The sequence below is a fragment of the Helianthus annuus genome, chromosome 5, assembly GCF_002127325.2.
Source record: "Helianthus annuus cultivar XRQ/B chromosome 5, HanXRQr2.0-SUNRISE, whole genome shotgun sequence".
Lineage (NCBI taxonomy): Eukaryota > Viridiplantae > Streptophyta > Magnoliopsida > Asterales > Asteraceae > Helianthus > Helianthus annuus.
The window spans coordinates 177,660,782-177,675,266 of NC_035437.2; the positions used below are offsets into that span (position 1 = coordinate 177,660,782).

Consider the following 14,485-nt stretch of genomic DNA (forward strand, 5'->3'; position numbering starts at 1 on the left):
CAACAAGAAGATGAAGGGATTGCTAGGTTAGGAAGAGTCTTGTGTGAATGTTTATTTCTATCTACATTAAACGACATTTGTTAAAAAAAACGTTGAGTTTAGTAAGAATTAAGAAATTTAGGTGCTGTTTGTTTTTTAAGATATAAAATGTCTGCAGTCTACAGATCACATCTACAAATATTTGTAAAAGAAGAGATGGACCAAACCTTTTTAGTCTGGAAAGAGAAGGCTATTTGTTTTTTTTACTAATTACTAATGGACACGGTGATAGTGGGTGGGGGTGGTGTCACGGGGTTCTAAACCTAGATAAAATAAATGGTTGGGTTTAATAATAGGTGAGAAGTGGACACCTCGTCGGCCACCAACCCACTCAGTGACAGACACTGACACTCACACTCACGGAAAACTAAAAGCAACCAATTCACTTTACTTAATTACTTGCTACAGATCCGATCCGATCCGATCCAATCCAATATCAGCAGCTGAAGGAAGGAAGGAAGAAGATGGCCATGGCGATTGCACTTCGAAGGCTCTCTTGTCATGGATCTCTCCTCCGTTACATGGTTTGTTTGTTTGTTTGTTTGTTTGTTTGTTTGTTTTCTTCATTCATTCATTCCTTGTCTAGTCAGTCTTATTTACCTATGAATCTAACCAACCCAACCCATGGATTCCAGTCTTCCTTGCCCAGTCCAGCAGATCAAGTTTCACGTGCCGATGTTAGTTACTTTCCATTTCTTCTCTTCTTCATAATTCTGCTGCTAGGCTTTAACGTTTTTCATTTATATATATATACATACAGTGGACGAAGCAATTGAATGCTCCCCTTGAAGAAATTGATCCTGAAATTGCTGACATCATTGAACTCGAAAAAGCCAGGCAATGGAAGGTATCTCTCTCTCTCTCTCTCTCTCTCTCTTCAATACGTCTATCTATAATATCAGATTATTCAATATTCGCATTCAACAATCTTCTTCTGGGTGGGGTTGTTTAATATTTACAAACTTATTGCAAACTCATTTCTTCTGTTCAAAGATTCACTCACTATTACTTCTTCACCTGCCATTGCTTTATAACCAAACCCAAGTTTAGAGTAATAATAATAATATTCGTTTGTAACAACAACAACCATTGAGGTACCTCAATAGTGTATCTATCTTCTTTCTTTCTGTAGGGATTCGAGCTCATCCCTTCAGAAAATTTCACCTCCTTGTCCGTCATGCAAGCGGTTGGATCAGTGATGACCAATAAATACAGTGAAGGTTATCCTGGTGCTAGATACTATGGAGGGAATGAGTAAGTATGAAAAACCAACTCCACTCACTCATTACTTTTTCCCATTTTTATTTATGTATGTATGTCTTATTTTTCAAAGGTACATTGACATGGCTGAGAGATTGTGTCAAAAGCGTGCCTTGGAAGCTTTTAATTTGGATCCTTCAAAATGGGGAGGTCTTCAAATCCCAACCAACCTTTTCCCTTTTCTTTCCAATGCAAGATGTTCCTTTTCCATTTTCTTCAAACCTTTGCAAACTATATGTTTTTTGTGATCCTCTAACATTGCCATTAATCGTTTAGAGATTGAATTTCTAATCATCTTGAATCAACTCGAATTGCCTAACTGGCATTTCTTATGCCAATAATCTCTTTCAAGATAATACAGGGGGTCTTTTATGTGCTTTTCAAAGTGATTACTGCATAATTCAAGAATAATCAAAAAGGAATAATCATTTGATTCAAGTTATGGGTCACTAAGTAAATTTAGTTTTACCCTCAAAACTCAGTTTTATGCAGCAACTCTTATTCAGGCCCGAATCATTTTTGCTGTCTATTGGGATTGCATAATCACCTTTGCAGCACACCAAACACTCCCTCATTTCTAAATCATCTATTTCCTTTGATTTTCTTCAAACTGGAACTTTTCCGTCTTTCTTGCAGTCAATGTGCAGTCATTATCTGGGTCCCCTGCTAACTTCCAAGTTTATACTGCACTTTTGAAACCTCATGAGAGAATCATGTCACTCGATCTTCCTCACGGTGGACATCTTTCACATGGTTATCAGGTATCGTCGCAATTTTTTTGTTTATATTATGTAAGAAATTACCAAAAAGTACTCCATTGTGATATGTTTTTCTTCATTTAGACCGACACAAAGAAGATTTCGGCTGTCTCGATATTTTTTGAGACAATGCCATACAGATTGGACGAAAGCACGGGCTATATTGACTATGACCAAGTAAGTTATAAGTTTTAGCATGATATTTCATATTCTCATGAAGGTTTATTTTTTCTCTTTTCTTATGAGCAAAGTTGAATGTATGTTACAGATGGAGAAGAGTGCCGTGCTTTTTAGGCCAAAGTTAATTGTGGCCGGTGCAAGTGCCTATGCTCGAGTATATGATTATGCCCGCATGCGCAAGGTGAATCTTTTGTTTTAATGTAAAATATCTATTCTAGCCTCAAGATAGCACATTCCGTTAGGAAGTTAATCATGGCCAACATAGTTCTTCTCATCTATAATATGTTATGTTATATTGCAATGGTGTCTCATATGTGTTTGTGTTTATTAACCATAGTATCTCAGTTTCCTTTTTCTTTTTTCCTCCTTTTTCACAGGTTTGTGACAAACAAAAAGCTATTCTATTAGCTGACATGGCACACATCAGTGGGTTGGTTGCTGCTGGTGTTGTACCGTCACCATTTGAATATGCAGATGTCGTGACAACCACAACACATAAATCACTACGTGGGCCACGTGGAGCAATGATCTTTTTCAGGAAGGGGCTAAAAGAGATCAACAAGAAAGGCCAAGAAGTGAATCCTTATAGTTAATTGACAGAAATATATATATGTAAATTTCTATATCATATTGCTTAGCATTTACATATGTGTGGTGTAGGTAATGTATGATTTTGAAGATAAAATCAATCAAGCTGTGTTCCCAGGACTTCAAGGGGGTCCACATAATCATACCATTACTGGTTTAGCTGTTGCATTAAAACAGGTTTATCACTTTTAGTAGTACCATATTTGGCTCTCTGTGTAAACTGATTTTAGTTTTCTTTGATTTGTAGGCTACGACTCCAGAGTACAAAGCATATCAAGAACAAGTTCTTACCAATTGCAAGAAATTTTCCCAGGTTAACTGAATACGCTAATACTTGTTTCTCATTTGTGCATTTTTTTATGTCACCCCATACAGACCAGCTCGAAACGAAAATATTAAACTAGGTATATGATACGAGTAGAACACATATGTTATTGTGTCCCCTTAAGGTAGGAAAAATATGGGGCCTGTGAAATGGAGAATGGTGTATATGAAAGTAAATGAAGCCTAATCACATATGAATAAGAAATGTAGGTGTGATTGTGAGTCCATCAGTCCGTTTTACTCCATGTTAAAGAATAATCTAGATAGGATAGGACCCAAAACAGTTTTCAAGAAAATGTTTAATATAGAAAAAAAAATGTATAAAATATAAACATATACTAATTCTTACGTATTTCTGCAGAGTTTGATAGAGAGGGGGTATGATCTTGTATCCGGTGGAACTGATAACCATTTGGTCTTGGTAAATTTAAGAAACAAGGTACCCTGCTTAGTAAAATTTGCAGAACATATCCCTATCTGGGATCTTTCTAAGACTTCATTGCCCATAATTTTTCATCCTTGGAGGGCAGTTTAGACGTTTCCTATTGAATACAGGGTATCGATGGGTCGAGAGTTGAGAAGGTATTGGAATCGGTGCATATTGCTGCAAACAAAAATACTGTTCCTGGTGACATGTCTGCCATGGTACCTGGCGGCATTCGCATGGGTAAATTTCATATTTTATAAACCTTGCACTCATTAAGAGTTTCATATGATGTTTTTAAATCTCTAAAGATTATTATTTTGAACGGAATGTCTCTGTTCTTGTGGTTCAGGAACTCCGGCACTAACATCTAGGGGATTTCTTGAGGATGATTTTGTGAAAGTTGCAGAGTTGTTTGATGCTACAGTCAAGTTGGCCTTGAAAATTAAGGCTGCTTCTACAGGTTAGAGGTTACTACTATTCTTGCGTTTTTAGGTCAGTGGACTAGTTTTGGAGCTTAAAAATTTGAAGAGCTCTTTAAATTAGAAATGAAGAGTGTTAGCTTGGAAACAAGGTTTGACCTCAAAAATAAACTATGAAAAGAGTAGGACTTTGACACTTTGACTTTAGAGGTCAAACATGTTAAACCTTTTGGAAAATTCTTTTTAAATGCTAGAGACAAAAAAGTTAGGTTTGTAGCATCAATGATAGTTGTAGATTTGACATGTTATGCTGATGAAGGTGTGTGTGATACCAGGAACGAAGCTAAAGGACTTTGTTGCAACCATAGAGAAATTTGAATCCGAGATTGTAAAGATTCGGGGGGAAGTAGAGGAGTATGCTAAACAATTCCCAACAATTGGGTTTGAGAAGGAAACAATGAAGTACAAAAATTAATGATACCTCCCTCCCTCATGGGTTTGTTGAAGATGTTTGTTTGTTTTGATAAGCAATATGATTTGTGCTATTGCTGTTGTAGTCTGTTTTTGATGATCAAAGGTACAGTAATAAATAAATAAATAAAATTAAATGTTGCCAGAATTTTGTTAGTTTTGATTGCTATTACTATTATTATATTGTTATGTTTAGTTTAAACTACAATGTCTATTTATGTTTTAACTTTTTTTTTTTTGAACGGCAGCAGAATTATATAAAAATAAAAAGGCCAGCGAAAGGCTGGTTACAAAGGAAAACATAGACAGAAACAAAGGCCATACATACAGCCCTACAAGAAGCCAACAAAACTAACTACACTGTTAAGGGGATCTGCAGACCAATCCTCCCAACAACAGCCTACACCCTTAGCTCTATTTTTTTTTATCCAGCCATACAAACTAACACTGTTAAATGAAAACGCGAAAATGTTAGGCACTTTACACCAAGAGCTTATGTTTTGCCCAAATCCTGGAAGCAATCATGCAGGTACAAAATAAGTGCTCAACTGTCTCATCCTCATCGGAACAAAGAATACACCTCGGATCATTTACCGTAATGCCTTTAAAGCTTCCGTAGTAGTGATCTTGTTGATCTTGGCCGCCAAATGAAAATATTACATTTATTAGGAATCCACTTACACCATTCCGGAATGTAATGATCTGTTTTTGTGAACAAGCTTCTTAAGCGCTCCAACACTGAAGGACTTGTCTGTTGCCCCTATCCACTCCCATTTATCATTTGAAGTCTTCAATTTCATATTGCTCAGCTGAATCAAATCGTCGACCAGAATACAGTGGCCGCTTCCAATCCCAATTAAGAAAACGCCCGGTCGTCAGCATTGTTAACCTTTCACTAACTTTCCAAAGAGAACAAGACTGGGTACCTGGCTCATTAACAAGACTGGGTACCCGTTTGTTTAAAGAAGTTTCTAAGAGGATAACGTCCCTACGTCAATGTTGTTAACCATATTTTCAACATATACTATACATTTAGAAGTTGCTTACGTCGTCATCTGGGAACAGTATTGTTAAGTGGTTGGCCACTTTTGGCGGCCATTTTGACTTTTGTTTTTTGTTTTTTTTTTCTTTTTTCATATAATAGTTATTTATAGGTGATGCCAAATTACAATTTTATCCCAGGTGTAAAATTATGATTTCGCCCTCAATTCAAAATAAAATTTTGCTTTTGCCTCTTGCTTAAATTTACGATTTTACCCTCAGTTAAAAAATACAATTTTGCCCCCAGTTCAAAATAAAAATATGGTTTTGCCCTTAGCTAGAGTCCTGCCAAATTATGATTTGGTTCCCAGTTTAAAATTACGATTTTCACCACAGCTAAAAATTACGATTTTGCCAGCAGCATATTACGATTTTGCCCCCATTTCAAAATAAAAAAAAATGGTTTTGCCCTCAGTTCAAAATATTATTTTACCTCTATTTTAAAATTACGATTTTACCTCCGCTAAAAATTGCAATTTTGCCATGTTTTTTTTTCCTTTGGCAAAACCATGGTAGTGTTTTATTTTTCTTTGTTGACTTAATTTTGTTTTTATTAATGCCAAACAGCTACCTAGCACTCGCTAATTGGTCCTGACAAATTATTGTTTTGCCCCCAACTCTAAGTTACACACTTCTCATCGTTTTAGTTAAATTTTTTTATCATAACTATGGTACTGTTTTTCTTTAATTGGTTACCTTGATGTGTCTTTTTTGATATCGTGTTATAGGTAGCATGTATAACTAACCGACATAAAGGCGTACATGTTATTAACCTAAGAAATACTTGGTTTAGCGCCCCGCAACGCGGGCGGCGCATAACTCTAGCTGCCTAACACTGCCTCATTAGTCCTGAAAAATTACAGTTTTGCCCTGAGCAAAAAACTACGGTTTTATCATTGTTTTTTTCCATAGCAAAATTATAGTAGTCTTTTTTTTAATTGATTGGGAATTATTCGGCCATTGCCCCGCAACGCGGGCGGAGCATCTACTAGTTAGCTACACACACCAACACACCTCCGACTGACTTCTTGACCGGAATAAAGTCCCATCCTGATGTAATCACCTCTATAACTCTAACCCATAACTTATCCTTGTCCGTTAAAAACCTCCAACCCCATTTAATGTTTTTTAATTTACTAAGCCCGAGACCACTCAAATCCTAGTAAGCGATACACTGTCCCACGCCACCCAATATAGTTTTTTGACCAACTCGTTCACACCCCACAAAAAATTCTAATCTTAGATTCAAGGTCTTTGATCACATGTACCGGTGCTTTGTATAGAGAAAAGTAATTATTTGGCAAGCTTTCGAGAACCGATTTAATGAGAGCAAAGATGCTTTCCACTTAGCATCGAAAATACCGTACCCCATCTTCCAATTTGCCACCCGATTCATATTAGCTGCCGAGGCTCGAGTACTCCCCGAGTAGGCTTCAAGTACTCCCCAAGTACTCGTTACAAAGTAAGCTGCCGAGGCGTGAGTACTATTCGCCTAGGCTGATTACACCCTCGAGTAATCTCCGACTAGGCCGGTACTTCCTGAATACTCTTAAATCCGACTAGAGAGTGGTTAACAACTTTTACAACTATGGCTCCAAGCAAAGATATTTAAAAGGAAAACTTCGGGCCTTACATTGTTGAAGATGGACCCCAAAGAAAAGAAAAGATAAAAATATAAGAAGAGCTCCCCTCCCCTCCCTGTTTTCTGAAATCCATTTTTATCCATCCATCCAGACACACACACAGATGACGATAACGTGAAACTCGCGATGGCATCTCCTCTACCTTCAGCCGTACTCACCAAACTCGAATCAGACTTCAAGAGACGCACCGCTAATTTCCCTTCCCTTGAAAAGGTAAACCCTATTCATAACACTTCCGACTTCGACCCTTCTTCAACTCACCTCTCACTTCTACAAAAATGCGTCCAAACCAATTCCTTTCAACAAGCCCCACTTATTCATGCTCATATTCTCAAATCTGGGACGCAACAAGATTTGTTTGTCATGACGTCTCTGGTGAACGTTTATGGCAAATGCGGTGCCATGGAAGCTGCACGCAAGGTGTTCGATCATTTGTCTAAAAGAAATGTTGTCACTTGGACATCTTTAATGTCAGGCTATGTTCATAACTCACAGCCTGAAGAAGCCATTCAAGTGTTTATACAAATGTTGGAACATGGCTCCTATCCCACCAATTACACCATTGGAGTTGTTTTAACCGCTTGTTCTGCTCTCTGCCATGTTAACATGGGCAAGCAGGTTCATGGGTATGTCTTGAAATACGGACTCGAGGATGACACAAGCATTGGGAATTCACTTTGTAACTTGTACTCCAAATCTGGTGGCTACTTGGAATCTGCTATGAAAGCATTTTGGAGGATAGGGGAAAGGAATGTCATCTCATGGACTACTATTGTCTCTGCCTGTGGCGACAATGGGGATTCTGCAGCTGGATTGGGGTTGTTTAGTGCCATGCTTGAGGAGGGGATTGAGCCAAATGAGTTCATTTTGACCAGTGTCCTGAGTTTATGTTGCACGTTGCAGGCTATAGACTTTGGTTTGCAGGTCCATTCGCTAAGTATAAAAATTGGGTATGCGTCTAATCTGCCTGTTACGAATTCCATCATGTATTTGTACTTAAAAATCGGATTGTTTAGTGAAGCAAGGAAGTTGTTTGATGGTTTGGAGAAAGTAAGCTTAGTAACATGGAATGCAATGATTGCAGGCCATGCCCAGATGATGGATGTTGCAGAAAATAACCTAGTGGCATTCCGAAATGGAGTTGAAGCACTTGGCATGCTCTTGAGATTACAAAGGTCGGGTTTGAAACCTGATCTTTTCACATTGTCTAGCATCTTAACAGTTTGTAGCAATCTTGTGGCTCTAGAACAAGGCGAACAAGTTCATGCTCAGGCCATCAAAACTGGCTTTTTATCAGATGTTGTTGTTGGGACAGCTTTAGTAAATATGTATAATAAATGCGGTAGTATCAAGAAGGCAAGCAAAGCATTTGTTGAAATGCCTTCAAGAACTTTGATTTCTTGGACTTCAATGATTACGGCTTTTGCTCAGCATGGTCTTTCTCAACATGCTTTGGATCTTTTTAATGACATGCGATTAGCAGGAGATAGGCCAAACAAGGTAACGTTTGTTGGTGTTCTTTCAGCCTGTAGCCATGCTGGAATGGTGGATGAGGGTTTAAGTTACTTTGAAATGATGAAAAATGAGTACAAAATCATTCCTGTTATGGATCATTACGGTTGCATGATTGATATGTATGTGAGATTAGGCAGGTTAGAAGAAGCGTTTGATTTTGTGAAGAAGATGGAAGTTGAACCAAATGAGTTTATTTGGTCTTTACTGGTTGCAGGCTGCAGAAGTCACGGGAATCTAGAGTTGGGTTTTTACGCTGCTGAACAGTTACTGTGTCTAAACCCTAAAGATCCTGAGACGTACACTATGCTGTTGAACATGTACGTTTCAGCGGGAAGATGGAAGGATGCTTCAAGGGTGAGGAAAGCTATGAAAGATGAAAAGGTTATGAAGTTGAAAGATTGGAGCTGGATTAGCATTAAATCTAAGGTTTATTCTTTCAAACCCGACTGCCCTCAGTTTGAAGAAGTCGATGTTTTATTAGGGGATTTGCTTGAAAAATCAAGAGATCTTGGATATGAGTGGAAAGAGATACCCGAAAACGAAGAAATTGAGGGAAGGGTTCATCACAGTGAAAAGTTTGCTGTGGTGTTTGGTTTGTTAAACACAGAAAAACCGGCAGTGATTCGTGTTGTAAAGAGTATGAGCATGTGCAGAGAGTGTCATGATTTTATTAAAATTGTTTCGGCGTTAACGAAGAGGGAAATCATGGTTAGAGACAGTAAACGACTACATAAATTTAGTGATGGCAAGTGTTCATGTGGGGATTTTGGTAGTCTTTTGTGATCCTGTTCAAATATACAATGGTTAGAATTCCATTAATTAAAAAAAAAATGATTTATATTTCTTTGTTTCCTTACAATCTGAATTTTCTCTTTCTTGTAATTAGTAATTATTTGTCATCTTCCAATCAGAAACATTAAAGATGCAAATGGCATCTGGTTATTTAGTTCCTTATAATGAATGATTCCCAACCATCTTATCCTCCACCAAATGAGTGCCTTGTGGTTGTCTAGCAGGGGTCTGTGAGCTTGTAATCGTACCCAATTGCTTCTTGGTATGCTGTACAATTCAGGTGGATTAACCATCCTTTGCATTCGAGGATGTAATTAGATAACCTCCTGTTGTGATGTAGCGGTCTCCATACTAACAATATTAATTGCGTGCTCATGACTAGCTGCAGTCTGCATCCTCTGAGATTCATGCATCTGTTTCTGGATTTCCACTATCGGTGACCCAACTGGATCAGAGACACATGATGATTGCTAATACCATCTGAACCACACTCTGATCCCTGACGAGCACATTCTGAAACATTTGTCCGTGGCATGACAACCCTGTCGGTACAGGAGCATTCTTTTATGCTACTCCTTTTACTTGCTTGGAATTGTCCTTCGCGTTGCTTATCTTTAATACTTTGTAAGTTCTTTTATCCTAAGCTATTATTATTGTAGTTACTATCCTATGTAGTATTATTAAGTTAATTATTAGTTATTCCAACCATCACTTTGAAAAGGTGCAATGGTTGGAAATGCCTTTTCATCATATATATATAGGATTCAATGTAGTTAAATAATTGTGTTGAGTGTGCGTTATAATAATAATAATAAAAATCGTGTCGTGTTTATTATCTCTCTTGATCCATTTCATATTCTCAATTTATGCTCTTCAAATCGTTCTTGTTCATCTTTAATCCGCTGCAAGTTCTATGATCCCACATCGTTTTTAATCCGCTGCAAGTTCTGTGATCCCACATCGTTGAGTAGAGTGAGCGCTCTACAAGACTTTGAAAATTCTAGGTTCTAGTTAATACTTTTTAGATTTTGAATTGAAAATTGTTGATGTAGAAAAATATTTTGGAATTAGAGCATTCGCATCCTATCTACCAAATTCTCTCTGAGAAATGCTTTTATCATTTGAGGATCATTTTCTAATATATTTTGAAAGTGGTTGTGAGAGAAAAGATAATATTAAATGTATAAAAAATATTATTTAATTGAAAGGAGAGATAAAATATAATTGTTTTTAGTGTAATTATAGGGTAGAAAATGACGGATAGGATGTGAATGCTCTTAAATCAGGGAGACGAATTTATATATAATAAAATCTAAACTGAATGAACAGTAGTTTAGATTTTATTATATATAAATTTTAAATTAAAATTAGAATTAGAATAGATTAGAATGGTAACATCATTAAGAGATGAGCAAATGGTATCGGGTATAGGTATCGGTCTCAAATCTACTAAACCGGTGTATTTTCGGTACCGGTTCTGCACAGGTATTCACCGGTTTTTACCTTCAAATACCGGTGCCGTACCAGTACCGGTCGGTACCGCACCGTACCATACTAGGTATATTCGGTACCGGTACCCACGTTTAGAGATTTCGGTAAAGGTATTTTCAGTACGGTTGGTTTACCTTCAAATACCGGTGCCGTACCAGTACCGGTCGGTACCGCACCGTACCATACTAGGTATATTCGGTACTGGTACCCACGTTTAGAGATTTCGGTAAAGGTATTTTCGGTACGGTTGGTATTGAGCTCATCAAATCCTATAACAACGTAGCAATGCAAGTAATTGCGCCGTTTATATTACTTTTCATACACACAGTAAGTAAACTGTATTTTGTTTGAATTGGGTTTTATATAAACAACAACTTATTTTGCTTTCTTTTTTGTCTTTTTCTATAATGAATGAATTGTAGCATGTAAAATTAACTTGGATATTTAGATTATTGATGAGCAAATCGTATCAAATCCTGTAATCAAACTGGTATCGTATTGGTACCAAATTTACTATACCAAATCATTCTCGATACCGATTTGGTACCCCCCTTTTGGCGTTTTCAGAATCGTTACTTTCGGTTCGACACCGGTCTAGCACCATACCTGTATTTATTGATTTTTAGCTTCAAATACCATACCGTATTGTACCAAGCATTTTCGGTGCCGGTAACTAATTTCGATGATTTTTTGGATCGGTACTTTCGGTGCCGTTACCGGTACCGAGCTCATCCATATTTTAACGTGAAGCTCCTCCATATTTTAACATGATAGCACCGTAATAACTGAATTGAAAACAATCGAATTTCCAACGTGTAAGACGTGTGGATCCTATACTTACCACGTCATTTTATTTATGTTTTGCTATTCGGTATCTGCTTGCTGTTGCTGACACACGTTTTGCAGTCACTGGATCCCCGCCGCAACGCGCGGGTGGAAAATAACTAGTTTGTAAGAAAAGATCAACTCCAAATGAATAGTAATTTCAAGAGTTAATAATATGGTTTATCATGCTAAGTTCATATTACTTTTGCAAAAAATGAATGGCAAGCTAATATACTCCTAAATATTCCAAACACCTGTATCTTGCAGGCTTTGAACCCCCCACCTCTTGGGTAGAGGGGAGACGTCTAGCACCACACCATGTCTCTTGGGATGGGGACATTACTTTTGCAATTACTTAACAAAGACAAATTTCTCGATGAAGGTGATGATACAGAAAATGCCTATAAAGAGTTTAGACAAATCGACAATGTGGGGAATTTATTTTCCTCTTAATCAGGCAAGTAGTGTGTTAAATGACAATGAAGGAAGGTGATATGTACCCACGTTCACCCTCATTTCCTTGTTCCATGTTTTGTGATTGCACAATTTGCACACCACTCCCACATTCCGTGAATATTCCTTATTATTTGGCATATTCTTTTTAATTGTTTGTTAGTTATTATTAGGCCATCAGGTGTACTCTAACATCTAGAGTGTTAACAATTACATGGCATGTTAACTAACATTGCAAACCACTTCCTCCTTGTGTTAAAGTGCATTAAATGAGTTATGTGTTAACATGTTAACCCAATGTTAAGAGATTGAATTAATTATTATTTTCTTTTTTAGACAAAAACCCAATGTTAAAGTGCATTAAATAAGTTATGTGTTAACATATTAAACCATTTCCTTAGAGTGAGACAAAGTGAAATGAGGAAAAAAAGTTGATGTGTCAACTTAGGTGGAGTTAACTTAGGTTAAAGCATACCTAAAGGCCTTAGTGGGAGGTAGTTTTATATTTCTTTGTAAGCCTATAAATAGGCAAGTATGTTTAATGTTTTGATTATGAATGAAAAATATTAAAAGGAGATTTATCTCATATTCTTGTTTCCTACTATTTTCTTTTGAGCTTAATCCACTCAACAGACTATTTATCTATCAACCGATTGGTTCGTATGAGAAGGAAGGTCACTTTTGTCGTTCAACCTTAGCTCGAATCTTTTCTTCCAAAACCGTGTCCAGATAAAACATTCTGTTAAGAGGAGCATGCATATTCTCAAGGGTCTCATCCAAGGTCCGGTCATCAGTTCCATCATATCTCAAATGCTGCAACGGCCCATGAAGGAGCTTGTTCACTATGTACTTCCTGGCGAGTTCTAATATGATCAGATTTATAAGTAAGCATTTCTTGTAAAATATAAGCATCTTTCAGCATATGCTCTTAGCTTCCTAATCGTCGGAATTGTTTCTAGCGAATCTCTCCACGCTTCAAACACCTTCAGTTCTTCTTCATCAATGATGGCTTCAGCTTCCATGGCTTTTCTTAGCCTGTCTTACGAGCTTGTACACATGCTTCTAGAGCTACTCGGTTAGCTACGGCACCAGGTGCCCTGTTAGCTGCCACCACTTCTTTCAGATCATCCACATTTGTGTCCTCCACATCGTTAAAACATAAAATCATTTTTGATTTATAAATATAAAAGGAAACTTTTAGACATATAACAAGTAGAAACGAATAAAATTTTTGTTTATATATATACATATATGCTCTTTCGTCTGAAAATAAGTGTGACAGTCGAACGTTCTCTACAAATTTTGAACTTGATAAGCGTATATGTTCTGAAAACCCAAAACAGAATGCGAGTAAACAAGTGATAGAGGTGCTAAGATTTTTATTTTTATCCCCTTGTTCTAGCCCAAAATCCTTTCAAAGCCAATCCACCTTAAACAAATCTACTAGGAAGCCACTTTGAGTTGAAATCTCTTTCATTTATTAGGCCCAAAAAGTTAAAGCCCACTAAGCCCAAATTTTGAACCTTCAATTTTAAGCTCATTTGTAGCAAAAAAAAAAAAAATAGTGTTTCAAATAAATCAGTTTTCGTGACTTTTTCTACATGCAGACTTGCACCTTATAGAGCGGAATTGAAAATTTTGCATCATCATGCATAGCTTTCTCCTTTTGGTTAGAATAAAAAGGAAGGTACAAACCCGAAAGATTTAGGTGGTGTTTGTTTTTTGGAAGAAGAGCTTCCTGGCCTCTTCTGTCTGCACCGTGCAGACGCGGGAAGAGGTTTAGCCTCAGAAGAGTGTTTGTTTTTTTTTTCGAGAAGTGCTTTTAACCTCTCCCCAACCTCTTTTTGGGGAAGAGATGAGAGGTAAGCTTCTCCAAGCAGAGGTTTACCTCTTCTTGGCACCACCTCCACCTCCACCCCTGCTCCGCCCCTGCTCCGCCACCACCACCACTGCTCCGCCACCATCATCATCATCATCACCACCCCTGCTCTGCCACCATCATCATCATCATCATCATCACCACCCCCACCTCCGCCTCCACCTCCGAAACCCCCACCTCCACCTCCGAAACCCCCACCTCCGCCGAAACCCTAAATCGAAACACCCCAAAACGATCAGAAACGAAACCCCCACCTCCGCCTCCACCTCCGAAACCCCCACCTCCACCTCCGAAACCCCCACCTCCGCCGAGACAGATCTGTTAGAGAGAGAGTAGAGAGAGAGTAGAGACAGATCTGTTAGAGAGAGTGGTGGTGATGA

The 14,485-nt window shown here is 37.7% G+C and overlaps 2 protein-coding genes across 6 annotated transcripts; both read left to right on the forward strand.

The window, feature by feature from the left end:
• Window positions 1–338: 338 nt before the first annotated feature.
• Window positions 339–4,622, forward strand: LOC110942447 (serine hydroxymethyltransferase 2, mitochondrial). The gene is made up of 15 exons (XM_022184227.2): window positions 339–563; window positions 675–716; window positions 800–886; window positions 1,172–1,293; window positions 1,373–1,449; window positions 1,936–2,060; window positions 2,142–2,234; window positions 2,326–2,418; window positions 2,615–2,812; window positions 2,898–3,002; window positions 3,073–3,138; window positions 3,511–3,588; window positions 3,705–3,816; window positions 3,926–4,036; window positions 4,331–4,622. The coding sequence occupies exons 1-15, from the start codon at window positions 504–506 to the stop codon at window positions 4,468–4,470; spliced, it is 1,509 nt and encodes a 502-aa protein (XP_022039919.1). The 5' UTR covers window positions 339–503; the 3' UTR covers window positions 4,471–4,622.
• Window positions 4,623–7,166: 2,544 nt separating this feature from the next.
• On the forward strand, window positions 7,167–12,286 carry LOC110942446 (putative pentatricopeptide repeat-containing protein At5g52630). 5 transcript variants are annotated; one of them, XR_004893729.1, is made up of 4 exons: window positions 7,167–9,468; window positions 9,682–9,737; window positions 9,840–10,081; window positions 12,041–12,283. XR_004893729.1 is itself a non-coding variant. In XM_022184226.2 (2 exons), exon 1 carries the CDS (start codon window positions 7,277–7,279, stop codon window positions 9,446–9,448), a length of 2,172 nt encoding a protein of 723 aa, XP_022039918.1. In that variant the 5' UTR covers window positions 7,167–7,276; the 3' UTR covers window positions 9,449–9,468; window positions 9,682–10,110. The 5 variants fall into 5 exon arrangements, 1 of the variants encoding a protein (XP_022039918.1); XR_004893730.1 differs by having other exon boundaries at window positions 9,846–10,081; XR_004893728.1 differs by having other exon boundaries at window positions 9,679–10,081; window positions 12,041–12,286.
• Window positions 12,287–14,485: the final 2,199 nt, after the last annotated feature.

Excerpts from the sequence above, each read along its gene's own strand:
- LOC110942447 (XM_022184227.2), top strand. The coding sequence starts at position 504 with ATGGCCATGGCGATTGCACTTCGAAGGCTCTCTTGTCATGGATCTCTC. Across the intron at positions 1,294-1,372 it reads AGATACTATGGAGGGAATGA|GTACATTGACATGGCTGAGA; the intron begins GTAAGTATGAAA and ends TATTTTTCAAAG. Across the intron at positions 2,235-2,325 it reads GCTATATTGACTATGACCAA|ATGGAGAAGAGTGCCGTGCT; the intron begins GTAAGTTATAAG and ends TGTATGTTACAG.
- LOC110942446 (XM_022184226.2), top strand. The coding sequence starts at position 7,277 with ATGGCATCTCCTCTACCTTCAGCCGTACTCACCAAACTCGAATCAGAC.